The 27,573-nt window shown below is 32.3% G+C and overlaps 1 protein-coding gene across 7 annotated transcripts in view; it reads right to left on the reverse strand.

Moving 5' to 3' along the window:
* Positions 1 to 485: 485 nt before the first annotated feature.
* The window catches only part of LOC148627998 (cilia- and flagella-associated protein 54-like), a 51,892-nt gene continuing 24,804 nt past the window's right edge, over positions 486 to 27,573 (reverse strand). For 3 of the 7 annotated variants that reach the window (XM_088583008.1, XM_088582988.1, XM_088582960.1), the window contains 32 exons: positions 27,422 to 27,519; positions 26,567 to 26,781; positions 25,920 to 26,104; positions 25,219 to 25,455; positions 24,848 to 25,077; positions 24,015 to 24,265; positions 23,428 to 23,580; positions 22,752 to 22,937; positions 22,272 to 22,359; positions 21,080 to 21,250; positions 20,553 to 20,619; positions 19,768 to 19,968; positions 18,995 to 19,258; positions 18,295 to 18,446; positions 17,326 to 17,474; positions 16,825 to 16,992; positions 15,983 to 16,163; positions 14,772 to 14,798; positions 13,735 to 13,934; positions 13,222 to 13,397; positions 12,104 to 12,283; positions 11,459 to 11,637; positions 10,513 to 10,637; positions 10,220 to 10,328; positions 8,261 to 8,435; positions 7,571 to 7,841; positions 6,392 to 7,190; positions 5,550 to 5,703; positions 4,981 to 5,064; positions 4,102 to 4,125; positions 3,146 to 3,265; positions 486 to 1,610 (listed from right to left, as the gene is read on the reverse strand). In XM_088583008.1, coding sequence (XP_088439134.1) covers positions 1,377 to 1,610; positions 3,146 to 3,265; positions 4,102 to 4,125; positions 4,981 to 5,064; positions 5,550 to 5,703; positions 6,392 to 7,190; positions 7,571 to 7,841; positions 8,261 to 8,435; positions 10,220 to 10,328; positions 10,513 to 10,637; positions 11,459 to 11,637; positions 12,104 to 12,283; positions 13,222 to 13,397; positions 13,735 to 13,934; positions 14,772 to 14,798; positions 15,983 to 16,163; positions 16,825 to 16,992; positions 17,326 to 17,474; positions 18,295 to 18,446; positions 18,995 to 19,258; positions 19,768 to 19,968; positions 20,553 to 20,619; positions 21,080 to 21,250; positions 22,272 to 22,359; positions 22,752 to 22,937; positions 23,428 to 23,580; positions 24,015 to 24,265; positions 24,848 to 25,077; positions 25,219 to 25,455; positions 25,920 to 26,104; positions 26,567 to 26,781; positions 27,422 to 27,519 — 5,853 coding nt within the window. In that variant the 3' untranslated portion in view covers positions 486 to 1,376. The remainder of the gene's footprint in view (positions 1,611 to 3,145; positions 3,266 to 4,101; positions 4,126 to 4,980; positions 5,065 to 5,549; positions 5,704 to 6,391; positions 7,191 to 7,570; positions 7,842 to 8,260; positions 8,436 to 10,219; positions 10,329 to 10,512; positions 10,638 to 11,458; positions 11,638 to 12,103; positions 12,284 to 13,221; positions 13,398 to 13,734; positions 13,935 to 14,771; positions 14,799 to 15,982; positions 16,164 to 16,824; positions 16,993 to 17,325; positions 17,475 to 18,294; positions 18,447 to 18,994; positions 19,259 to 19,767; positions 19,969 to 20,552; positions 20,620 to 21,079; positions 21,251 to 22,271; positions 22,360 to 22,751; positions 22,938 to 23,427; positions 23,581 to 24,014; positions 24,266 to 24,847; positions 25,078 to 25,218; positions 25,456 to 25,919; positions 26,105 to 26,566; positions 26,782 to 27,421; positions 27,520 to 27,573) is intronic. The other 4 variants (XM_088582999.1, XM_088582970.1, XM_088583017.1 and 1 more) reach the window with 2 other exon arrangements.

Below are 27,573 nucleotides of genomic sequence, written 5' to 3' on the forward strand. Positions count from 1 at the left end.
ATTCAAGGTCAACTTTCAGAAAAACTTCCAAAGTTTATCTACTAGAAATATTAGGTTTGATCTACCTTAAACCAATACACCTTTGCATTCAACCAAGATCAAAATATGATTTTCCCAACTTTTTTTTGTTGCAATTTTAAGCTGCTTGTTTGTATTGCAATATCATGAAAGCAATTAACCATACTGGAAAAGGGAGGTTTAGATCACAATAAAACCTGGTTTAAACCACTATTCCCACCGAAAACTATATAGGACTATTGAGGTGTTTTCAACTTTCTGGTTTTGTCATAAGTAATACTGAGGTTCCTTTTGAATATTCCCTATAGTTTATCATTTTGGCAATTTTGTTATCACCCTTTATTAAATATCCTTGCAAAAATATGCATCTTTAAAAGAAACTGCTTAACAGCTAAAAATTGTTTACTAAATAGTTTAATGACTTATATCAATGTTAGCTTCCATCAAGGCTGCAGACATAATAAATATAAATTTAATCAATTTATTCATAAGGAATGCCAAAAGTTTAACTTTCAAACAATATAACATTGAAAAAGAATGCACAGATATTACAACGCAAAAATAAGTATAAGTCGATAAATAACATCTAATATATAAAACTAATCAATGTAAATACAAAATATCACAGCTTCCTTATAGTAAATTAAAATCTATGGACGGATTAAATACTTCAGAGAAGTCAACATTCAATACAAATAAAAATTTGAATAATTTCAGTAAAACTTGCCTAAACAAAGCCGTTTTGGACTTAAACATTTGTACAGATGAGAGGTGTGTTCTGTTACCAAGGTGTTAAATACATTAAAAATTGATTTAAAGGGACTTCAAAATGTGTCTGGTTTACACAGGTTTTTGGTTTAATCAGGGTTTGGTTTGGGAAGATTTCACTGTATTTCATTTAACACAACTGGAATTAACTGTTGTCATAAACTACAACATGAGAGATCTGAATAGGTGAAATGAAAACTCAAGTTTCAGTGAAATGTATTTCCTTTTTGAAGATGCAGATTGTTTTAAAATAATATTGAAATAAACATAATATCTCTTTTTTTTAAATAACATCAATAACAATTTTAAATAAATAATTTGCTCCTTTAGTATACTACTAATTCAATGAAATAATGAAACATAAATTTTAGTTTAAGAATAAAAAGTTGTTATGCATATTTTTTTTTATATCAAAAATATTCTTGCCTAAAAAGTAGGCATAACTGAAATGCACACAAACATCATTAAAGAATCAGTTTTTTTCTGTAGTTGACTCTAGTACTATAGTCTTATTAACCATGTATAATAGTACATTTAAGTTCAGATAAATTTAGTTATTTAAATAGGCAGTGTTGACTTTTCATGTCAATTTATGAAGTGCTTTCTTTGGTAGACTCTCTGGCCGTTTCCTTGGTTGGTGACATGTCCTTTGAAGGTTCCCTCAGTGTGGTTTCTCGTCCATCTTTAGCTAAAGCTGTGTCGGATGTATGGACTACCTTTAGTAACCATTTCACCAAATCACCACCACTCACCTGACCACCAAAGCTTGGATCAAACATATTCTCTAAGTATCTAATGTTGGCTTTGCTGACCTCAAATGGTATCTAAAACAACAACAAAATTGATTTAAACTTTTGAAACTAAGGAGATGCCACATGGGTTAAAAACACACTCAATAAGATAGAAACAGAAAACGGGTTAAAAATTAGTCTAGTACAGACCAAATAGGATTTATACTTTTAGTAAACTAAGTATCTCATAAAATAATATTAAACATATACAAATACAAAAGATGTCGGAGTTCAAAATATTTTTAACATGTGGATCACTCTCAAATAGAACAAAGCTATCTGATGCAGGATATAATAAATTTCAAGTGACAATATTAACTGTTGTCAGCACAGTTACTCAAGATCTTTTTTCTTCTTCTTAAGGAGGTAGACCTAGGGTAACTCTAATAAATCATTTGAATGTTTGTATTCACCATTATACATCAATCTCATGTAAACATCAAAGTAACTTGGACTGACTTCATTCTGTTTCAGATGACAGCTTAATTGGCCTCAGTGTAATTGAATATGATACAGACACATCACTGATTTCTAGAGTTATGCCCCTTACCCTAGGTCTACCTCCTTAAACAGAGAAATCTGTCTAAACCACACCTTGATTGTAATGACAGTTTTGATAGGTTAAGGCAGGTGTTTGGTATGAAAAAGTAAAACTTGCATGAAATGACTATAAGGATTTTCAAAGTATGTCTGGATGTGACAATTTTCAAGTTTGTTGAGGAATTGGTTTAGACAGGTTTCCTGTTTATTCAGACCTCACAGTAATATCTACCATACAAAATTATCTTTTTGCAAAAATTTGCTGGTAAAACAATTACTTCACAGGACAAAATTAAACGAAAGACGACTGATGAGCTATCTATAAATGTTAGAAAGCACCTTTTAAAGAGAAGCTGTTAAATGCATGTTCTGTATTATGCATTTAAATTCATGCTTTTACTAACTACATAATATTCATATAAATATTATATATTGTTGATAAAATAAATATGACAGAAAATGATATGAAGCTCTTCAGGCACCATTGCTATGATATTCAAAGTAATTTGCTGGCCTATGACTTTGCAACTTTTTTTTTTTAAATTAAATAGAAGATTTTGACTTTTACTCTTCATTGTCTACAGTTTTATAGCCTGACTATCTAATTTCTTTAAAAATATTGGCAATTACTATGACAAGAGAAAAAGTGGGCAACATACCAAAAGTTTCATTTAACTAATGTATTATTTCAGCAAACAACAATATCAATCATTATAAAGAAAAACATTCATAAAGCATCGAAACGGGTACATATTAGATAATTTCAGTTACCATTTTTGTTAAGCAAAGGAATATACAAGTTGTTGCATCAAACATTGCTTAAAACATGTTTACTTCCTATCTGATCAAGGAATCATTTGCAGTAAAAATAAGTAAAATTTTCCATCTTTTAGTGCCAACAATCTGTAAATCTGTAATTCTGTAATTTAAAGCTTCAAAGCAAAGTAGTTAAGTTAAAGACTATAATAATTCCACCTTCACCTGAGGGATAGAGTTAATGTTTCTACGAGGACCTACAGTTCCCTTACCTTCCAAGGTATAACAACACCAGAGGTCATGTCAGATTTAGATCGTTTTGACATGGTTCGGTGTTTGAGAGGTGGAGAATGGGTTTTAGGGTGAAGCTCAGGTGCGGTTTTAGGCGGCAGCTGAAAACAATCTTGTTACATCATTATAATGATTGACTGATATTTTGATTGATTAATTAATTGTGGTTTAACATCCTATTAAAGTGGGTGATTAAATAAAGGTACAGAAGTGCAAAGGTAAACAAGTCTAAGTTGGACTAAATTTCAGCTGTTGAAGTTAAAGTTATACACCAGCCATATAAAGAAAATCATTGTACACTTAAAATTTTGTGAAAACAGATAGTAAGATTTTTTTAGATTGCACAAATTTACAAGCAAAAGAATTAACATGAGAGTTCACACAATAATGCAAGCCCTTAGTGATCTCTGCAATATTTCTCTTAAGATAGTTTAGACTAAGATACCTCTGGGAGATGCTAAAGAGATAGATTAAATGCAGTTTTACATCCTAATGCAGATATTTTTTTGGCATTTTAGGATGAGAACAGTTGTTTATTCCAACAAATACTGCTTCACAACAGTGTGAAAAAGCTGGATTTTTAATGTCCAAAGAAAAAAGCAGCTGAATTGCATGAAACAAACTGACAAAAGTGAAAAAAGCAATATCAAGTACAGAAAAAACTCAAAATTAAAGTGCAATTAAGTCTTAAAAGTGACAATAAACATGGATTTTGCAAGTGAAGTGGGGGTTTTTAAATATGACAAATAAAATACATATATAATTCAGGTGAAAATGTGGTATTTGTGGCTCAATATACAATAAATTGTGTCAATTTTACTGTTTTCTATATTATTGTGTAAAATGCATCACTTTTACACTACTCTAATTAATTAAAAATAATAAATACAATATTGTTTTCTATAACTCAAGCTAATATCATCTATAACAAAAATACCTTCTTCATTTTGAGAAGCTTTTTCTAAAAGATGTACAAGGCATTAGAAAAAAAATATATGAAACATTTAAGGAAGATTTGAAATACATTTATATATTATTATACTGGATCAATTGACCCCTTTTCTTGAAAAACACTGGACAGGACTGTCAAGTTTGAAAGCTCCATGCATGACATTTGACTTACAAAAATTTACAGGAAATTTGCCATAAATTAAGAAAATTCAAGTACATATGCAGAAATTTTGTCCTTTAAACTTGTGTGGGTGTTAGACCAGTTACATGAAACTTGATAAGTCCCACATGTTAAAATCAATATAACATCATTATTTCAAATACACACAAACATGTACTTTAAAGTAATTCTCCGTCTAAGAATCTGGCAAAATGTGTATTAGGTGTGGCACACGAAGTAAAAATACACAGAGATTTTATTGCATTATCCAAGTATTTATATCTCATAGCCTCAAGAAATTACCTTTAAAGTGTTTGTAAAGGTTGCCTTTTTAAGATATTGATAGTTCAAATTTAGTTGAAATACACTATGGAAAAATGGCGGGAAAGTTTTCCGAACTTTTTCCTGATAGAAGCAGTAAAAAAATATCTATGTCACCAATGTTTCAGGATAAATTTAAAAGCTTTTCAGTTGTTTTCTAGATGTATTTGAATATATTTGAGGCAAAAAGACAAAATTGAGAAAAATGATGTGCCACTCGTTGCCTGATTCTTAAACAGAATGGTACTTAATAACTATAACCAACCCTTGTTAGAATGGAGACCTAATTAATAAGAGCACCAAGAAACCCATAACACATCTGAAGATTAATTTCCATCAACATTAAGACACACAAGAAAACAAACCTAAAGTAAGAATACATACCTCAGATGGAATAGTTGATGGTTCAGGTTCTGATACCATTCCTAACAGGGCCATCACATCATTGATACACTGAGTCAACAAGGTCTAAAATTATAAAAAAAAAAGGTAAATATGAGAAAAGCGTTATCTTAATGACTGCAAAGAATTTCTTCCCTCTTGCACTGTGGCAAAATAAATATGTTTACTTCACATGATTGAGATTATTTCCTTGTAGGCTGAAAAAAGTAATACAATAATTCTTAAATAGCTTCATCCATCAAAGACAAAGCATAAAATCATACTAAAACTAAAAAAGGGCAAGGTGAAAAGTTGCACCTTTTCACAGAGTAAAAAATTGACTTTGTTACTTAGTCCCTTCACCTTTGATCTTGAAAACAATTAGGACTCTAGATTTCCTAAGCACAAAGTATGTACTGAATTTGATCAAATTCCACTTCAGAATGTTTATTTGTTTATGATGAATTATTCAATAAATGTAGGCTATAATTAATCAAGATTATGGAAGCATAATTAAAACAATATACCCAAAAAACTTTTTTTTTTACATGAAAGAGTAAAACTTCTAATACCTCTAGTTGTTCATCCCTCTGTACTTTAGGTGATAAAGCCTTAATTCTTTGTGCTTTCTTGGCTTTGGTAGTAGGAGTAGGAGATGGTGTAACAGGCTCTTTCTTCGCCTTCTCCTGTAAGGAGATCTCACCTCTCTGGGCTAAAACTGCCAACCTACAATGATTAAAATGTGTTTGAATACTGTTTGAACAACAAAATTAATCTGAGAATAAAATTCAAGAAAAAATCTGTCTTAAGTAAACAAAGAATCTTTAAAATCTGTAATACTTGTAAATGCTTACACAATAAATAACTAATTTTTTTTATAAACATGAAGTTACTCACAGGCGCGGTTCCAAGGACTGGTGTACCGGGTGTATGCCCCCACTAAATCGGTAAGAAAAAAAATTTCACCGCAAGTTTCATCCCATAATATTGTTTGCCTTGCTTTGCACGGCATTTAATTCAATTAACCCCCCCCCCCCCCAAAACTCAAATCCTGGATCCACCCCTGACTTGTACACGAAGTTAATACCAGATAGTACCCAAAAACACTAACAACATTTGCCCCATCTATAAATAGTAACACACCAAATTTTGAAATCAATCCATCCATTGGTAGCCGAGATAACTCTAACGAAAGTCAGATGGACAGACAAGGTGATTCCAATATACCACTCACTTGTTGAGTATAATAATGTACAGAGAATAAAATATTTGCATTTGCTTCTGCTAGCAATTTGATAATTGAGAGGAAAATAAGGTTTTATCGTATTGCAATCATTTTCATATTCCACTGATACATGTATCTAGATAAGTTTGAGATTTACAATATATAATTACATAAGCATATAAAACTAACCTATCATGAAGATCATTGATATCAGCCAATGAAATCCATTGTAAAAACTGTATGGTAGGTGCTGTTGACTTCTTATACAAAGCATACAATAACAGAACCCTAGTTTCTGTTCCTGTGGCATCAGGTTTCTGCGGATCAATTTCCTCCAGTGAGGGCTGATAATACTGTATAGATACCTGTGGCTCAGAGGGGGTGACCACAGTTTTTTCACTAGGTGTGTATGGCTCCATGTTAGTTCCAGGTGGAGGTAAAGGCTTGCCTGGTTCAGAGGAAATCCCTACAGGCATGGCAGGATCAACATCACTTGGATTTGTAAGGTTCTGAGCATATGACCTTGAGATAACCTCCAACTCTAGTCTCGGTATTGTTGGTATTGGCAGCGATAATGATGATGGTGGATAAATTCCACAACATGATGCACTATACACAGATAAGTTCCTAGCCAAGTAGTTATGTAAGATATTCAGTCTACTGATCCATGAACCACATAACAACATAGACCTTACTACATCATGGTTAAGTCTTGTGTCATACTGAGCATGACTAATGAACCCAAGGTCAAATCCAGGTCCAAGGTCACCAGTCTCCTCTGAATTGCCTTGTTTAGGTTTCTTTGAACTGGAAGCAGTAACTGTGGCTGTACAACACATTCTCTGTAATATTGTTTGATAGCCTAGTATATGTATCCACCCAAGCTCCTTAGCTGTATCTTTTGTTCTGGCTACTTGTTCATCATATGTTTCTACTTTCTTTATTTCCTGGGCTTCTATAAGGGGAGCTAACTCTTCTTCAATTTCATCTACAAATAGAATAATCATATGTGATATGATATGCAAATGCTTTAAATGCTTAAAAAAAATGAAAATGCAATAGTTTGGCATTCTATACACAGAATGTACATTCAGAAACTATCATTTTTTTATGTTATGAAGATTTTTTAAAGAAGTCCTTAAAGGGAAACCTTAACTATTACAAATAGTAAGCACTGAAAATTGAAAGATTGAAGAGATTAAATCCATTTCTTGTAGAAATCCTTGAAACTAAAAGTATATATGACAAGTACATCAACACATTGTACTGAATAACTGTATAAGTTTCATTCAAATCTGACTAATAACCACAGATGTGTAAATATCAAAATTTATAATTAATAGACTAGAAGTAACATACACTACTTACTTTTATACTTCTTTTTTTTCTTGCCCAGTGTATACACACTCACAAGATCAAGTGACAAGAAGTCTGGAATATCTTCCTGTGCTTTCTCCGACAATGGTTGTGATGTTACAGTTGTATCTCCTATCAACAGCATCCTAGATCTCTGAGCCTGAGCTACTGCTGTAGCACATCTTATGGCCACCCATGCTGCTTTCTTGTGCTTATCAGAATCATCAACTTCATCACTCTTACCAGACTTTGTCCTACTGCTTAATCTGCTATCCTTCTTGCTCTGGAATAATTAAAGATATAAAATACAATGCTGTTTGCAGTTTTTGTGGTAGGAAAGATTTTTTGAAGAAAATTGGTAACTACATGTATTCAAGAAATACATCATAAATTTTGTATCAATATTTTTAACAGTCACTTTTTGTGACAAAATATCCTGAATAAAATCAGTATCAGGGGTGGGGGTTCCAACCAAAAAAATTTAAAAGAAGGCTCCAGACTATAATTTGTTCATATTTGCCCCTAATTGCACAAAATTAACAAAATTTTCAAACAAAAGGGAGGGTTCCAGTGAGGATTGTCTAAAATCATCCAGCTCCTTCTATATTATCTTAAAGTTTAACAAAATTTGTTTCAATGGGGAAATTATTTTGCTACTTGTTAATCCTAATGGTAAGGTTATATTGATGCAAATTAAGTTACCTTGTATGATGATCTAGCTTTACTCTTAGCAGAATCCAGAGTACTTGCTCTGATACTCCCTATATCATCTATTCCATCTGGTATAATATCCAGGGCACCATTAGGCTTCAGTACAATGTAACCCAAGGCATACAGGTAGACCAAGGCTATTTCTAAATAGGCCTGTCTCATCAACCTAAAAAAGAAACAAATGAACTAATGCTTGATTGTACATTAAAATTTCACTGTATTAAAACTTATATGCAACAGTCTTATTTCAAATATTATTATTTCTCAACAGTAAATGTGTAGCAATGTTGTTATTTTCATGTTAGGATCTCATAGCCTACACTATTAAGTGTCAGTCTCTGTAAGAATCAAGCAGTAGATGAAACATGGTATGAAAAAAAAACCCACCATTTTGATTGTGTAATTTGACTATTTGCTCCATCGGAACCAAGGAAAAAAGACAAGATTTTCCATATCACTTTGGTAAATTAAGTTATAATTTCATTGAAATGCCCTGTTTGTTTGTTTGTTTGTTGGGGTTAAACGTCCGAGCAGCAATATTTCAGCTATATTCAGACAATGAACATGAAATTGATGATAGAATGAACATGAAATGATGACAAATGAAAAAAGGATGGGACACAAGGACAATGGGGTGGACAAATTTTGATTGCCACTGGAAATAGGGAGAGGTCGTTTGGGTCGGGCAATTTAGCCTCCTGTGGCGGAGCCCTATGGTTCCTACTCCAGGAGAATACCACAGTAGGGTTCTTTAACGTGCGAGGAACGTGGCATCTTTCCCAACAAAGTGCACCACTATGGTTTGTGGTCAGGTTTTCCGTATTATAGCCTGACAACCCCAGCATGTAACACGCCAGAAGTACCCCATTCCACCACTTGGGGCACACAACCCAGTTGCTCTGTGGACAGAGCGCCCTAGCCCCCAGCTAAGGTTCTGAGCACCATTTAGTCACCTTTTACAACAAGCTTAGCGTTGCTGCAGGCCTATTCTTTTAACACCCGGACCTGCCCTAAAAATGAACATTTCAAGGGCAGGAACTGTCAAAATCCTCTATTGAAAAATTCCTGAGCAAATCAATGATGCGGAGATCAAATAATGGTCTTTTCAAATAGAGATAGCATCCTTGAGTGATATTACATTTGTATCAGATTGGTGGGGTTTTGAATGCATATTTCTGATTTTTTTCCATTTTGCCTGATTCTTACAAAAACTTACAATCAACATTAGTGTATCACCCTACTCCTGCATTTTATTATCAGTTGCCTTGTTACTCTAATAAGAGTGTTCCTCCTTTCTCTTAGTATAAATAACACAATCAAGGTAATTAAGTATAAGTATTTGGAAGAATCAGGCAATATGAGAAAAATCAGAAACAAGTATGTCAAAACCCCTCTGATCTGACAATATAATTTCATTCAAGGATGCTTTCTCTATTTGAAATGACCATTAATTGATCTCTGCATCAGTGGATCTGCTAGTGAATTTTTCAATAGAATCATAGAAAAATGAGGTTTTTGTCAGAGTTATCGGCCCTTTAAATGTTCCTTTGCACTCCATTTCAATGAAATTATATCTCAATGCACCAACATGTTTTTCCCTTGATTCTGATGGTGCAAGTAGTCAAATTAAGCTATCAAAATGATGTTTTTTTTTTCACACCATGTTTTACCCACTGCCTGATTCTAACTAAGGATGACACTTAAAAGAAAAACAATCTCAGCATTTCTTCTGTACAAAAAGACCATTTAGGAGTTTTTGTATAGCAAATATTTCTTTGACGATCTCTAAACAACTCAAAGGATGACACTTAAAAGAAAAACAATCTCAGCATTTCTTCTGTACAAAAAGACCATTTAGGAGTTTTTGTATAGCAAATATTTCTTTGACGATCTCTAAACAACTCACATAAAAAATACTAGTAAACTCAGTATAGCATTTTAATAACTAACCCTAAATCATGATCATTCCTGAATGATGTTTTGATGGCCTGTATCAGTGTATCGGCAGCTTTCCTGGGTTGTACTTTACCATTAAATACCAACATTCTCTCTACTTTACCTAAATATCATTAAAAATAAAAATCATGCATAAAATAGAGCATAAAAACATAAATCTAAAAATTAAAAGTTTTGTGAAAAAAAGTCAGTACAAATATTTCAATTTTAACCAAATTTTCAGTCTGTTTGTGTCATTCATGTAAAAGACAGAGAATATTCTTTTTTCAAAAGATGTTCAAGCTAACCTAAATTGAAGAGTATTTCAGCCTCTAAGTTAGCCTCTCTAGAAACACTGGCTTGTGAAATCTCCAGGGCTGTTGTCAATACACCATAAGCCTCTGACCATAATGCAATTTGATCTCTGTCACTTCTACAACAGAAATATAACAACTTAAATGCTTTCATGTCACATATATCCAGCTTCCCTAAAACAACGATATCCATATTAAAACCAAGAAAAAGTATTAGAGTTTACAGTGAAAGTACTTGTATTTGTTTAGTACCAATTTTTTAAAAGTTCCAACGAAATACTTATTTTCTTTTTATTTGTACTGTGGGAAATGTCAAACAATGAATTTAAGAATCTACGAACCAACAATTTGTTTGCAATCCACGAAAAGTAATATCCATAAATAAAAGTACTTTCTCACAGTACTACAAGAAACAAAAAATAAAATATCTCTGTGACTTTATCCTATGTTGAATTGCACTTGTGGAACATGCAGTTGCCCACAGACTATGTAAAGGCATGGAAAAGATGCCACAAGATGTTGATATTTTTATGTCTGCACATGTGTATCTGGACCATGATACTTAAAAATACCTTTTGGCTTTCATCAAAACACTAAAGCTATACATATATTGTGGAACCATTCTAAACTGAACCTCTTCTAGACCTTAAAATTGATTCAGTTTACACAGGTGTGTGATTTGGATCAAAATACATTTCAACTAATACAAAAAGATTTTAAATAATGCCTGTTTTAGACAGATATCAAGTTCTTCAGGGTTCAGTTTTGACCAGTTTCACTGTGTACATACACTGTTTACAAACATCAACATTATTTTTAAAAATGTTTTCAACCTTACACAAACTGAAGATAAATCAAAAATACCATGAACTTGTTTACTTAATTTGGAAAGTAATTCTTTAAACAAATCAGCACATTGGAAATGCAAAATAGACCATACCCCTTTTTGATAGCTTTAGCAGCATTTCTAGCCATGGCATGTCCAATACGTAGTTTTATCTGAGCCAGTCTCAGTAAGTGTGGAGTATATATATTCTGTAATGGACTGACAGGTGTTGAGTAGAAATCTTTTTCTCCTTCTGGGTAGTAGTGTTCTATTTGCTCTCCAAGAATTTCCATCTGATTAATGAAATATTACAGATATTTAATGCATATCTCACTTTTCAAAGTATTTCATTCAGCATAACAGCAAGTTCTATTGTAAACTTCAGGGAATAGTTGGTCTACCCTTCACTGAACAATCATTAACTAATGAAATGGCTTGGGTAGCTAACTGGACAATTAATGAGAAATTTTAACCTTTTGACCATTTCATGGGTATTTTTAATCTAAGTTTGATAGTCAATTATCCATTTAACTATCTAAGAAAGTTAACTAAGAAAGTTAACTAAATCAGCTCTAGGTAAAATGTATAAATATACCCAAATGAAAGTGTTCTTTTACATTGGCAGACCTCACTTATTCTTTTCACAGTATTATTCAAATATTACTCACTTCATACAATAAAATCATTTTGACATTGAACAACAATCATTAAAATCATCCATGTGGAAGAATGACTCACAGCTTAACAGTTATACTGTACCTGCTTGAGAGTAAGTTTCTGAGCTGTAAGATACTGTGTCAGTGTTTTCTCAGTAAAAGTCAGACTATCATCATCCCCAATGGCTGCTTCAAGATCTGTCTTTACCAGGAGACACACCACTAATAATTGTTGAGCTGGGATTGATAATTTGGGTACCTTGTTCAGCAAACACATAGAATCCTATTGGGAAACAATAATGCTCATAAAATTCATAACCCTTAACATACTGTAAAAGTACTAATTTTCGCTCTTTACAAATTGATTTTTAACACTATATAAAGCTTACCATTTTTTGATACCGTGAAAACTGATATCCACAATGTTCACTTGACAGAACCCGTGAAAATTTACAACCACGAAATTCATGAGTTTACAGTATCTTAAACTATTGGCAACTTCATTATTTTTTCATTGTTCTTACCACCTGATATTTTCTATCTCAGGCTAATGCCATATAGTAAAAAACATAGGCGTTTCCAATGGCAATATTACATCAAACTGACTGTGATTTCCCATCTATAACGCTCACTATAATATTTTTTGTCTCAACTTCAAAACTGCCATTATTCTGCATCTATACATCACTGTATTGTTCTAATTGATGATACATGTATTGAAAGTTTCTGTATATGTATAAATTTTTTGCAGTGAAATAATTTTCCCATTTTTACAACTGGACAGATAAGTGGGAAAAATGGTGCCAGTGAAGTTGATTTTTAGCAGTATAAAACACTTATCATTTTTTTAACTGTGAAAATTGATACCCACAAATATATAACTTGAAAGAATCCACACAAATTGATACATTAACAGTGTTTTCCTGGGGCAGCAAATTTTGATGTTTTCTCTATAATGAGAAAATATTCAAAGCACTAAATTTAAGTAAGCAAACATATCTGTTTGTTTGTTTGTTGGGGTTTAATGTCCGAGCAGCAATATTTCAGCTATATTCAGCAAACATATCAGACATGAATTTACGAGGTCTACAAACAAAGCAGAAATTGGCAAAATCAGAAGTAAATATATAGTAAAAAAAGAATCGTAACGGTAAAATCTGGACTTGAAATAGCGGAATTCCGCTAAAAGCAGAAAAAAATCATGTCTGCATATGCACTAACCTCTATCAAGGATATGGTATTCTCTTGGTTCTTTCCCTCCATGATGTTGAGTAAAGCTCCCTGGAAGAGGAATTCAGCTTGACATTCTAGATCTCCACAAGCCTCTGCCTCACTCAGACCCTCTATACAATATTGTCTACAGTCAGCTAACTCCTGGAGGACCTTGGTCTCTGGGTCTAAATAAAATAGGTATTTCTCTTATACCATTTTATAAACTTCATTAAATGCATAATTTACCATTCATAAACTTAATTACAAAAATACATACTGAAATGGCTTAGTTTTTTTGTTCCAACATTGAACTAAATTAAAACTCTGTAATGCCCGAAATTTGACAAAACTCGTCATATTTAATGAAAAAAAATCATTTGCTCTTAACCTTTAAAACTGTATAGAACGAAAAAGTTTGAACAATGGTTCTATGAAGTACATGTATTCGGAAAACTGTTTACAATTCATTATCTGTTGTGAGATATAATTCAAAATTAGAGCTTTTTGTAAACTAACACTAACCTTTAACCTCTCCTAAACCTCTGACCTCAATCAATAAGCATTTGACAAGAGCCTGTCTACAGTTCAGCCAGAGACGAGCATCCAGTCTGGCCCTGCTCTGGAAGTTTTGGTATTGGAAAAGACTGTTTTCGGGTTGTGAAATAGGAATATCTCTGTACATCCTCCTCTTTTGAGTACTATCACTCTTCAGCGAAGAGGGCCTAAAGTAATTAATATAATGAATTCTGTATAATGAATTCTGTCACTCTTCAGTGAAGAGGGCCTAATCCTACTTTGAGTTACTGTCAATATATTTAATAGATGTGAACTGAAAAACAAACACAGAGCAAAGCCACACACTTAGTTGGTGCTCGAATAAATTGAGTGTGAATAGGCAGGAATAGCAGTATTTAAAAACCATTCTATTAAAAATAAATTTACACATGAAAAGTAGACCTTGTTCTGAAAGCAAATTGTGATGTTTAATTTAGAACCAGATTTGCTTAAATCCATTTTTCATACTATCTACAAATGTTTTTTTTTTTTTAAAATGACCAAACAATTTCAATATCAATGTAAATTAATACATCTAAAGAAATGTAAACATGAAGCTATATAGGTGAGTTATAGTAGTATATGGCTATCTATATCTTGGTTACATATAAATAACTAAAGAAAAAAAAGAAAAATCTAACAGAATGGGTACATAAAAATGTAATTGGTAGATGACAAGCTAATATTCTGTCGAAAAAATGGCAGAATTGAGCACCTTTTCTCTCACAAAGTAGAGATATGTGAATGTATACTATACAAAATAAAAGACAAAATTTAAGCACATTTTAAATCATCATAAAACGTTAGTTTTCGTTAAATACATGCATAAAATCTACATTTAAGTTTTACTGAAAAATAATACAAATCAAATTAATTAATTTCGATGAAATTTGGCATGCATGAACAACATTTTAACGTAGCAATCTAAACATTTAGTATAAGCCTTCTACTGATATAAAAATAAGTGAAAGATAATTAAATTTGACTGTTTTAAACTTTGTTACCTCTCTTCAGTACCAGGACTAAATTCCCTGTTAATAAATCATTACAATATAAAACCTAAAAACTCTTCTTCCCTGGCTAAAGGTACAAGTACAAAAAAAATAAACTCTATTAACCCTAACTTGAAAGTGCATAAATATTTCTCAAAAGCCTACCATTATTCATGATCTTTTACAAATCATACAAATAGGTGTGTATCAAGAGATTTGGATAAAAGGGTTAAGGGGTTCTGTAAAAGTATTCATTTTTGCGGTGTACTAATTTGCACTATTTCATGGTGAGTATAAAAACGAGAAAAATAGTACCCACGAAATTGATTTAGAATCCGCGAATACGTTCAGTTGAAAGAATCCGCGAAATTAGCAAAATTGAAAATTAATACGTTTACAGTATTTTCAGGCTACTATTGGGCATTTCATGCCAAAATAATGCAAAGTACAGCAAAATTTTTCAGCAAAATAGGGGTTTCTACTCCAGCAACACCCCATGACCCACCAAATGAACAGCAAAGGTAGACTATCCCTCCATATATGAAAAATTACAACAGAAGAGGCAGATTACACATTTGTAGAAGGAAAACGGGTGAGTGGGAAATGTTATTTGAAGAAATTCCTTCACTAAGATGTATTGAGAGCATTGATCCTTGACCAAATTAGGAAGAAGACTTTATGAAGAAATGTTATAAATTTGAATAGAAACCTTATAACCATTAAAAGATTAAGTAATTTTTTGTATAAAGGGACATAAAGACATTGTTAACTGAGGCAAAGTTTCTGGTTTGATTTGTTACAACAGAGAACCAGTTGGGAATCTAGGTTGTAGAACTTGATTTGTCTGAACTAACCAATCAGAATCATAGCTGAATTCTGATACAAAGAACGGCGATACTTCTCTGGAAGGCTGATTTAATTTGAATCTAAAATATCATTTTACTTTATTTATTTTTTTTACACAAAATGCATGTATGTACCAAACTATATAATTTAACATAACAAGTTATTTCGTATATCTTACAATCATTTACGTTTTTTTTTTATATATATAATTTTTAAAGTTTTCTTTAATCCAATGATTCATTTTCACTTTCAAATCTATTATTCTTAAAGAAATTGCAAAATGCAATTTAATTTTCATATAACTAAATGGCCAATTGACCAAATACCAAAAATCCACAGACATTTATTGGCCTTGATACACCATGTCCTTGACTTACCTTGGAGGTGCCGGTGGTTCCTTCTTCTTTTTAAACAACATGGAAGATTTGAGTAACTTGAGAGCTGACATAACAATCCTGGCTGCCATGGCTGAGTGATGCTTCTGTCCAGCAATGGCTGCCTGTTGTAGTTTACATAGGACCACAAGTTCTAGCTCAGCAGCTGGCAATCCTTCTAAACCTAAAAAAAGCAAGGTCATATTCAAGGATTTGTTCACAGTCTTGTAATTAACTTTCATCAAAATAATAAAAAGTTCCCATTAGCTGCTACACAAACTTTCGCTGTCAAAATTTTTATCGAGTTCAAAGTTTGAGAAGTAAACTATCACAATTCAATTTCCCTTCTTCAACCTTTCATGATAGGGATGGGTATTAAAGTATACTATTTTCATACCTTTTCTCTGTCTAAAAACAGAAAAAGGTATCCACCAACAAAACCTTAATCTGTCGGCTAAATATTTCATAACATAACATACTCATATAATTATCTTTCATGTGATTTCATAAAGAAACATTATCAAATGAGGTTTGGCCATTTGTTTGAAATAACTTTTTGGGCTTTGAATGTTAAATGTCAGACTAATAATAGAATATACAAGTTGCCACTATTCTTAAACAATGACCCAGCGATTTCTCTAACATCAAAAATCAAAAATGTAATCTCACCTTACTTTTCTCTTTAGACAAACCCTAGGTTCACACTAAAACAAGGGTGGTTAGATTAAAGTATCTAATCCATTATCATTTTTTAAGATCCAATATTTATGCAAAACACATGGATAAAATGAGCTCCTGTAAACCTCTATGATACATGTATGTGCACACAAAATTAAAAATCTTACCATGTTTATCATGCTCTGCATTCTCCTGTATAACTTCAGCTATGGTTCCAACCATCTGATCGGCAATAGCCAGTAGTGTCCCTTTGATCATTTCCTGTGTCAATGGCTTCTTACTGGCTGTAAATCTCTTATTGGCATTTTTATGTTGTACACTCTCTATTTCATCATCTTTGAAAAGATAATTATTGTCATTCATTCTATGTAGTGTTAAACAAATATCTTGTCTTTATGGCATTCAAAAACATTTGTACTGTTTGTAAATGCATTCTGTTGGCTGTTCTTCTTTTTAGAGATAAGAAAAGTCCAACAAGGCAAAAATTGTTTGTTACCAATATTTATGAAATTTGGCATCCTTTGTTGTTGATACAAGTCCCTCTAATCATGTTTGGGTTTTTTTATATTTTTTTTAAATATGCAGAAAAAGATATCCAATAAAATATATAGATATCACAATCATCATAATACTTTCAGTGTTAGGACTTTTAAAAGAAGTATATCTACCTTCTTCTTTTCTGTCCTGTGAAGACTTGCCCGATTTTGAGGTACCTCTAGAGTGAGCACTACTGGTTGACAGTTTAACACCTCTATTACCTAAGCCTCCCTTAGATATGGTACTCATGGTGTATGCTTTCATTGGACCCTCTGATACTCTGAAATATACATTGTTGTCACTGACATACTTGTATGCAAAATATTTGGCCAGATTTACAGGAGATAATGTCTATTTTATGTTTTCTATAAAAATATCATAGATATGCCAATTTATAGAAAATTTTATAAATAGTGAAACCTATCTAAATCAATGGAACCAAGATTCTAGCGGAAATCAATGCAGAATGTAATCCAGTGGCAAATACCAGACATGGAAAACAGAAAAAAACAAAACCAAGAACATAAAATAACCAAAATAATTCATACAAGTAACAAAAGAAAATGAGCAACTCGGACTCAAACTTAAAATTGGGAGCATGGAGCATGAACCCTAGTCCTAACCCAGAACAATGAATTAACTGGAGATCGGTCTAAACCAACACTTTAGGGTCAAGTGATAGTGTATTCTAAACCAAAATGTGTTCCTAATACCTGACTAAACAAAACATTCATTTAAAACAGGTTCAGTTTAGACAGGTTGCACTGTATAAAAGCCACTTTTCCTTAATAAGATTTGCCCTCGCAGCATTCATGGTTTGAACGATTTGTAGGCAGACAGACAGACAGACAGACAGACAGACAGAAAAACTAATGCACTAGATCTGAAACATGAACAGCTAGGAATCATGCTGTCGGTAGTGATTTCAATTCGCATTTATTGAGACGTAAGCATTACAACAAAGCCATGCATTATCAAAAACATTACTTTTTAGCTCTAGCCCTGTTATACAAAGCCTAAATTTATATTACATCAATCCTAAGACAGGAATATTCAATGAAGATAATCTACAAGAATGCACTGAATATCACCATACTTACAATGTATCTTCTATCAGTGGAATGACAGGCAATGTTTCTGCTAATTTGATGAACAGATTTGCCTGGGCAAGTGATAGATGACAGGTCATGTGAGGTCCATACAGAGTGGCCAGACTGGAGGATAACCTCTTATCCAATACAATCTCCAACAGCTAAACACATACATATAATTTCATTATTATTAGAATTACAAAATATGACAAATCAACAATTTACAAAAAACAAATGTAAATTTTGACCACAATTTAAAAGTTAATACAGAATAAATGACACTGAACACATATCAATTTCGCAGACCAATCAAGAACAAGATGTTTTATTGTTTGATATTTGATTCTGAATCCTACAATTTCTATAGCTTCTTTGTCCACTGGAAAAAAAAACAATACCATAAAAACACATTTTCTTGGTATTTTTAAACCTTTAAAAACTTATCTTTTCTGGCATCAAAAACAGTTGCTGGTACAAGTTTTTATATACAATCTCAAACAAATCATATCTAACATTTGGTAAGCATCATGAAAAGTTACGTTTAAGCAACTTTCTGAATAAAAGGACTTTTTACAGAAATATTCTTTCTAATAGAGATAATAAATTAAAAAATTTACACGAAGTACTTCTTTGGCCTCTACAAGATATAAAAGGAAAAATATCATTATAATCATAATATCATTTTAAAGAGTTTTAACTTAATATCTACCTTGAGATTACTTGGTTCAGTAATGGGCTTGCCAGTGTTGAACTTGAGAGAGCTCATCTTAGATTCCACCTGTCTGAAGTTACTATCCCCTATATGAGGTAACCTCTCCCCATGTAACAACCTCTGGAGGACAATAAATGCCTCATTAAACAGTCCTAATTCTGTCAGAACTCTAACTTTGAGAATTCTACCATCCACAGATCTCTGCAGGTCACGGCTGACAAAGGTGGCGAAGTAAGAGTATAATGTCAATAATGGCAGAACCTGTTAAAAAGAAACATACAATATGTATTTAGTTTGAAGATTTAAATTGAAGTTTCTAAGGAGATAGGTTTCTCTACCAATACATATGAATGCACAATATGTAATTGCACATTTTTTATGCAGGTACATTATTTCACGATTATTGGTCTATGAACATTTTCACAGGCACTTATTTTTGTGGAAATAGTAATTTTTGCATGAAGAATAATAGTAAAAATTCTTTCACATGTACTTAATTTTGTGGATAGTGCATGACCGCAAAAAGCGTGAAATTTTTGTATAACACAAAAATAAGTAGAATTACAGTATATAGATTTTTTGACATAAAAAAGATTTTTTTTTCTGATATTTACAAGCAATGTTTGTATAATTTATCCTTATACCTTTTCTTATTTACCAAATGCAGTTCAAAATAAAATGACTTCTTGAAAATTTACATGAGAGTTTAAATTTCCAAGCAGTATAACATTTCTTCAATAACAAACATAAAAATTAACAGACAAACTTACAAACAGATTATGACTGCCTCTAGCTAACTCTTCAGTAACCCATCTGAGGGCAGCAGCCATTTGTCTACCATCACATCGGAATTTCTCTGATAAGATGTCTACGCCGGGTACCAAGTTAGTCACCTCACACCCTTCTCCTACATCATACAGGGCATAGTCTCTATCAGCCCTAGGGTGGGGCAATGATGTCCTGAACAATGCCTGTCAAAAAGGAGTTTAAATTATTTATCGCTATCATTTTTTCTGCAGCAAACAACTGAGTGGAAGTCTACAACGTGAAAATTAATTATAATGTGAAGGTACTTCATTTGTGGGTATCAACTTATGTTTTTTTTAAGTGTGTAATGTGTAAGTATGTATGCTTATATAAGTGTGTAATTTGTAGGTATGTAAGCTTACATTTACTGATTTGATAAAAGTCATCACAGTTTTAATGATAATTTTACCATTTGTTAGAAATTTTAATTCAATGTTTGACAGAGAAATAAAAATAACTGAAACTGGTTTAATACCAATAAATATAGTTCTTTCAGAGTAAGATGAAACATGTGCTTTGAAAACTTGATAAGAAAAAGTAGAAGATATCAGGTGTAATATTAAGGCTTTAGTTTCAACTTTACCTGACATTGTTAGGTATTTTCATGATAATAACCTGGATACATTAAACTGCTAAAATGTCCAATACAAAATTGTAGATATTACCATTCTTTTCAATACAAAAGATGAAGATAATTGACAAAAAATCTCATAAAAATTTGTTTTCATTAAATGTAAAGAACACTTACCTTAAAGAAATATCCAGACAGGAAGCAACAATCCATTCTCAGTCCTAGGTCAGAGGTCAAGATGTACCTGTTGAAAAAAGATGTTTAAAAAAAATCAATAAAATAGTTCTAATTAAGTCAATTTATTGTAGCTATGAAATCACTAAAAACATCAATTTCCATCTTATTTATTGAACCCACTTCAAAAGAGCATGAAAATCACTCTGCTGCTTTAAAATAGAAAAAAGAATGGATATGTTGAAAAACAACAGTTGCACCAATGAATAACCTTTATAGAAAATAGAAAATACTTTAAAAGATCAATTACTTTCAAAGACAATTTTTAGAACTGTACTTACTGACAATTCTTGATTTTCAAGTCTTTTCATTTGATATCAGTATTGCTATCTTGAATTTTTATCCCATATGTTGATTTGTCAGAAATATTTAAATGATTATTTGAAAATAAAGTTGTTCACTTTATTACAATGTTTATTTGATCAATCTTAAAAATACACAATATTAACTGAAAACAATAGAATACTTACTGTGCAATATTTGATGCCAGAACACCACCAAGTAGACAGCCCCACAATCCACATCTCTGTATCATATCACCACTGATATCTTTGGCATCTAGTAGGTTTCTCCAGGTATGGATGGCATCTGTAGTATTCAAAGTCAGGTCTAGGGAATCTGACCAGTATTTGTAGGCCCCTCTGTGAAAGGAAAATGGAATTAGGAGAGAGAACAAAACAAAATCAAAGACTGAAGTCTTCAAAGTCGCTAATCATTAAATATTCACTGTCACTGATTTTGACATGATACTTTAAACTTCCAAAGTGGTACAAATGCAATTTAAGCTCTAAAATTGGGTGACTTCCGCTAAAATCTTGGTTCCCTTGATATTATTGTGTACTCTTTCATAACCGTTACGACCCGAATGGCTATATATAGATATCGGTGTCCTGATAATATATATGACCTGTATATAATCAATTAAGAGGTATATTTTTATCTCGTATGAAGCTAGAACTATGACACTGTGGCAGTGAACATGGCGAAGATCTGCTGGATTATGTGGCGTATAACTACAAATTAATGCAAATCATATGCAAATAGTAAGTACACAAATTACGAGTGCAAGAAGTCGCTAACACTATTAGCCACTTAAAAATAGCAATGTTTTAGTGTAGTGTACTGATGGGCATTTCCGTAAAAGGGAAATAAAAAGTATGAAAAAGAAATTGGCAGTGTATTAGTGTAGTGTACTGGTGGGCATTTCCACAAAAGGGAAATAAAAGTATGAAGAAGAAATTGGCAGTGTATTAGTCCAGTGTACGTGTATGCTCTTCTGTAAAAGAAAAAAAAGTATGAAGAATTTATTGAAGAAATTGTTAAGTGTATCAGTGTAGTGTACTTGTAGGCTTTTCTGTTTAATGAAGTATATAAGATTTATAAACAAATAAATCAGCAGTGTATTAGTGTAGTTTAATTATTTGAAATATGAACTCGACTCCAAGATTTCTTTTAGCCGTTGCAACGATCTTATGATCTCAATTGTCTGAAGAACAGGTCAATAATGTGAATGGCCTTGAGAGTTAAGATAATATGAATACAAAAAGTTAAATCTAAAAACTTTCATTGTGATACAGAGGAAAAATTAAAAAATCGTCTTATACAATAACTACAATCTAACATTTTCTACACAACTTATTGCTTTAGTTTCTCCTTATTTACCTGATATTACCAGCATGGTAGTGTAAGTTGCCCAATTCATGCATGGCTTGAGCGGCAAGTCCTCTCTGGTTCTTGGCATTTAGCATATCTACAATTATAATACAATATAAAGGAATAAAAAGCTGAGACAGTCCAAATTTGTAATCTTTTTTTTACCAAAACCTTAAGGAACTTAAAGAAATTTCAATAAACCAAATTATCAGTAATGACAATTTATTTTATTATTTTATTTTAAAAAAAAGCTAATTTAGCATAAGTATCAACAGGCTTTACGATATCCATTCTCATTTTGTAAAATATAATTTTTCAGTACAAATAATTTCATTTGTTCTGTGTCTAAAATTGTCAAGATATTTTTGAAGCTTTTAACAGAAAGAATCATACTGTTTGCCATAACAGACTTCTATCCAACAAGTACATCAGTAATTTATTTATTCCATTAAATTTTTTTTGTTGACAATGAGCTTTTTCAAATCTTACCAATAGTTTTCTCATATGAAGATAACACTGTAGGTAGTTGTGACCTTGGCATACATGAGGTTTGTACATCCTCCACATTATCAAATTCCTCATGACTAATATCTTGAGGCATGGTAGGTTGAGGTCTGGCAGTGTTTGGATGGAAGTCAACCTTGGATACCTGTCTGCTCAGGAAGTCTTCTCCAGCTGGAAAAAAAAAGATTAAAAGATTTGTTTCAAGTCTACCCAATAAGTTAACTATCATATTTAAAATTAGTGAAGCTTACAACCACTTCTTGTTTGACAGCTATTCCAATTTGTCAATATAAAGTTACCTGAAAAGTAAATGATGCTAATTAGTATTGTCATAATGTTGTCTTTCTTCATAAGATTGGAATCAAATGCCTGAGCATTGATGTCACATCTTTAATTAAAAATTTAGTAGGCTAGCATGAGGTAATTATTCTTGACATTTATTGTAAGGAAACAATAGCATAGCCATATCACTGGAGTCAATTTAAGATACAGTGGTCCTTTTCACAAAGAAATAATAGATCAAAGTATTGTGACATTGTGACTTACCAAAATTTTTTCTCTTATATTTTTTTTTTTCATGAAAAGAACACCTGCATTTTCTTTTTGAAAACTGCATATTGCTGGTTTCATGTGACTAAAACATTATATTGAAGATACATACTATGTTGTTGTCCAGCAAGATACAACATTAACAGTTTACGACTGTGCTGTAATGCCCGACTGGTATACTGGGACTTATCAAAGACAGATCTAAGTGTCTGTAGAGACAGTGTTTCATCTACAGGTACAGAAACTACTCTCTGGCCATCTTTACCTGAAAAATTCAATCATTTGATAAGTTAAAGCTGTAACCTCAGCCTAAGTACATGCAGTTAAAAGAGTACATCTGTAATCACTTATGTTATTTCCAGTTTGACGTGATATAAACTTGATGTACTGAGAGTAGACAAATGCACAACTTCTTTAATTTTTTGGGCCTCTTATTATTTACCTATAAATTTTACATGTATTTTATTTGTATTTAATTTTGGTTTTACCTATAATGTGGCTACTTTTCACTTATTAATTATTCATATGTCCTTTAATCTTTTATAAGTTCACAACTAACAGCATACTTCTATTTTAAATCTGATAGTTGAGCAAATAAACTCCTACATCAAAACACCTTTTCTAATACATGTATCAACCACCATATCAGTAAGTCACTGCTTTGAGAAAGTCTTTTTTTTTTAATAAGATATTACTTACTTGTATAAACACCATGTCCCATAGGATCAATCTGTGCTCCAGCAGAAATCTTTGGCAAATTAGATTTGTCAATATGTGTCAGTAATTGAGCTTGTAGATATTCCTTGGCAGAAATTACACCACCAATTCTCTGCATTAATGTTCTAAAGTGAGACTGAGGGGGATTTTCCCCTTTAAGAGCTCTAATCTTCTTCTGTAGCTGTCTCTGAGCTTGGACTAATATTGGCAGTACTTGTTCACCATATCTATCGCTGTGTAACAAAGTAAAATACCACAATCATCAAAAGAATTGAATTCAGATGACAAATTAACTGTAAAGCCTAATGATGAAAAAAAAGTTTCTGATATAATGAACAATGCATATAACAAAGTAATTGAGACAGTCCCCTGAGATTCGTTATAAATGAACTCTACTGTATCAGGTACTGTGAAAATACTTTTATTCGTGGATTTGAATAGAAACACAAGTTTTTTTTTGGTTTTTGAATTCATGGTTTTGAGGTTTTTATTATACACAGCAATAGGAATTCCCTTTTCATTGAATACCAAATTTTGTGGTTTGGCCTACCCACGAAAACCACGAAGATTGGTACACCACAAACAATAGTACTTTTACAGTTATTAATAAACCATAATTAGCTACTTTTGAAAGTAAGGAAAACTCCTTGTATCATGAAAAAGCTTAATCAATTGTTCCCATGCTCTTCCTTTATACAATGGTTACTGTGACAGAAAATGACAGTCTTTAAATGTCCTTTAACCTCAATTATAATATGGAGGCTACACTAACAAAAAAAGCTTTATCAATAATACATTAAAGTTTTTTAACTTACTTTGTAAGAGCACTGAATCTCAATGCAATATCCACCAACTTTTCCCATTTTTGTTCATAGTACAACATTTCAATAACTCTGAGAATCAGTCGTTTAACCCAACGGATATCTAAAACACTCATATCATCCAGTGGATTCTCATGTTTCAGACTAGCACCTCCTTTCTCACTCTTAATATCACCTGTCCATGATTCAAAATAGTCTCCTAGCTTGCTGCCCTTCTTTTTGGCCTAAAACATAAATGATAACAGTGTGTGTAGGCATGTGAATGGGGATAAAGGTTAAGAGTTACAAGAGCAAGTGTGAAGAGCTAAGCAGATGCATTATCAACTTTGTTAAAAAAATATTTTTGATAGGATTTGTAAACCTACTTTGTTAGCTTGGGCTTCTAAGGTATTTTGGAACTGGACCATCATATCGAGTATAGCATCAGCAGCCATGTACATTGGGGTCCAGACTAGTCCTCGGAGTTCATCTACAGTGACGAGACCTTCTTCACCACCCAGCTGAGAACTGACAGCTCTCAGTAGCGCTGTATGGGCACAGTTCCACAAGGCACGACAGGAGTTCTGTAGCAATGTCCAGTGTTGTCCCCTGTGGGCAAGCACCTGTTGTCAAAGCATTCATTCATTTAGAAGATATTCAAACATCAAAGGTGTTGAAATAGGCTGTTTGAAAAGTGCATTGTTTTTCCACTTTTACCATTAAATAAATACAATTTTTCCTTGCCATACTTCAGTGAACATTAGTATGGAAAAAACATATGCTGTCAAGATTTGGGCTGTCAACTTTTCTATATTCATCCCATTCTAACAGTCAGGTAAATACTTTATAGTTTATCTTTTAAAAATTTTTTTATTGTTAAGATTTGTCAGTAGTATTTATTGTATAAATAAGGGAAAGAAACATTGTCCTGTCTAGAATGAGGTATGTAATTCAGAAGTAATTGTTTGAACTTTTATTCATTCAAAGTAGTTAATAATTAAGTACAAATTGCTGCATCAAAAATTCTATTGGTCGAGACATTAGCTGCATCCCTTGTAGACAAAGCCTAAAATCACATTAAACTTACAATAGCTCTGTTGAAGTAGGAGAAAGATTTCTTTAGGTATTCAATAGTATTTTTGGTTGACAGTATGGCATTGTCTGATGTTTTATGTGTTGGTTTGGGAGGTGCATCACTGGCCTCAGATCTATAGGTCCTTGGTGTGTCCTCTTGTTCAGGAGGAAAGGAGAACATAGGTGGTGGGGGAGCTCCTGTAATGTAAAAAAAAACAACCTCACAAATATTTGGTGAATACATGGATAGAAATTTTATAGCAATATCAATGAAAAATTGCTGCTTGAAACAAATCAAGTATGAATACTGTAAACACAGACATTTGTATACAGTGTTATTTTTGCAATTTGCTTTTGCTGGGTCAAAGATTTAACATGGGTGTAGATTTCACAGTCAGACATAAAAAATTTTGGACAAATCAAGCAAAAAAATTTAGTTCAGATATTATTTTTGTGTATATTTCATGATTGTGAATTTAGCAAAAAGCAGCCAAACTAAAAATTTCCACATTTACATTAAGTTTTTTTATAAGTCTTTTCACCAATTCCCTCACACTGTCATTAAATCTGAACTTCACAGCAGCAGGGATGGTTTTGTTCAACTGTTTTTTTTTTCTTTTCTTTTCAATCAACTGAAATCAAACACTTAAGAAACTTTACCTGTAGCTAGAGCAGCAGCTATCTCAATGCCAGTAGCTGTGGTCCTTGGTCTATCATCAGCTAGGTCTAGTCCATCATGTAAACGATCCTTCCTTCTTTGGTCTCTCTGGTCCTTCTGGGCTGTGTCTACATTCCTGCTAGGACCACCCTCCCAACCGACAATCAAAGTACCAGAAGTCTCAAAGGTGAACCATTCCTGGTCCAAGAAGTTTGTTCTGCAAAAAAAAAAATAATTGTATTTTTAGAGGACAATATTACAAAGTTTGTGAGTACAAATTAAAGTTTGTTTAAAGCCAAATGATAACCTTAACTGTGCATCTGCCCTAAATTTTGAAAATGTTACTTAAATTTTCTGAACTTATTGGACTTAACATTTAGCTAATTGATAAATAAAGTTAAAAATGTTCTGTGTTTTATAACCAGAAGTTTTAACATCGTACAAAAACACAAAGTACAAGAATTTCCATTGCATCACCACGAGTTATATTGGTCTATTCATTACTTGCCCACCCCCTAAACAATGATTAGATGAAATGTGAAAATCCCTGACAGATCTCCCTCCTCCGGATACATCACACAGTATCTGGGATATGTCAACCTCTCAACTGGATATTGCTTTCCAGGTTGTTTTCGATATAATATAACACATCGTGTTTGTAGTAAAGAGTGTTAAACCAGAATACCACACTCTTAAAATATATCAACCTTGACTGGGTCTCATGTAATATTTTACTTTTGTGTAGTATTTCCATATAACATTTACTACTACAAGCACTATGAGTACATTGTCATATAAACCTTGAATAATGTTTAGAGCATAACATAATGTCTACATCACAAACATTATAAACTTACTTGTACAGATTACTACTGTGGGCTCCTAACATTTTGTCTCTGGTCTCTAACTTATGAAGAAAGTTAGAGAAGTGGCTAATTCCCTGAATAATTGTCATCTGAAAAAAAAAATACCATAAAATAGAATAAAAATGGAATCTGAAAATAAATAT

The sequence above is a fragment of the Perna viridis genome, chromosome 1, assembly GCF_037379345.1.
Source record: "Perna viridis isolate PV_CMFRI_1.1 ecotype Kerala chromosome 1, ASM3737934v1, whole genome shotgun sequence".
NCBI lineage: Eukaryota > Metazoa > Mollusca > Bivalvia > Mytilida > Mytilidae > Perna > Perna viridis.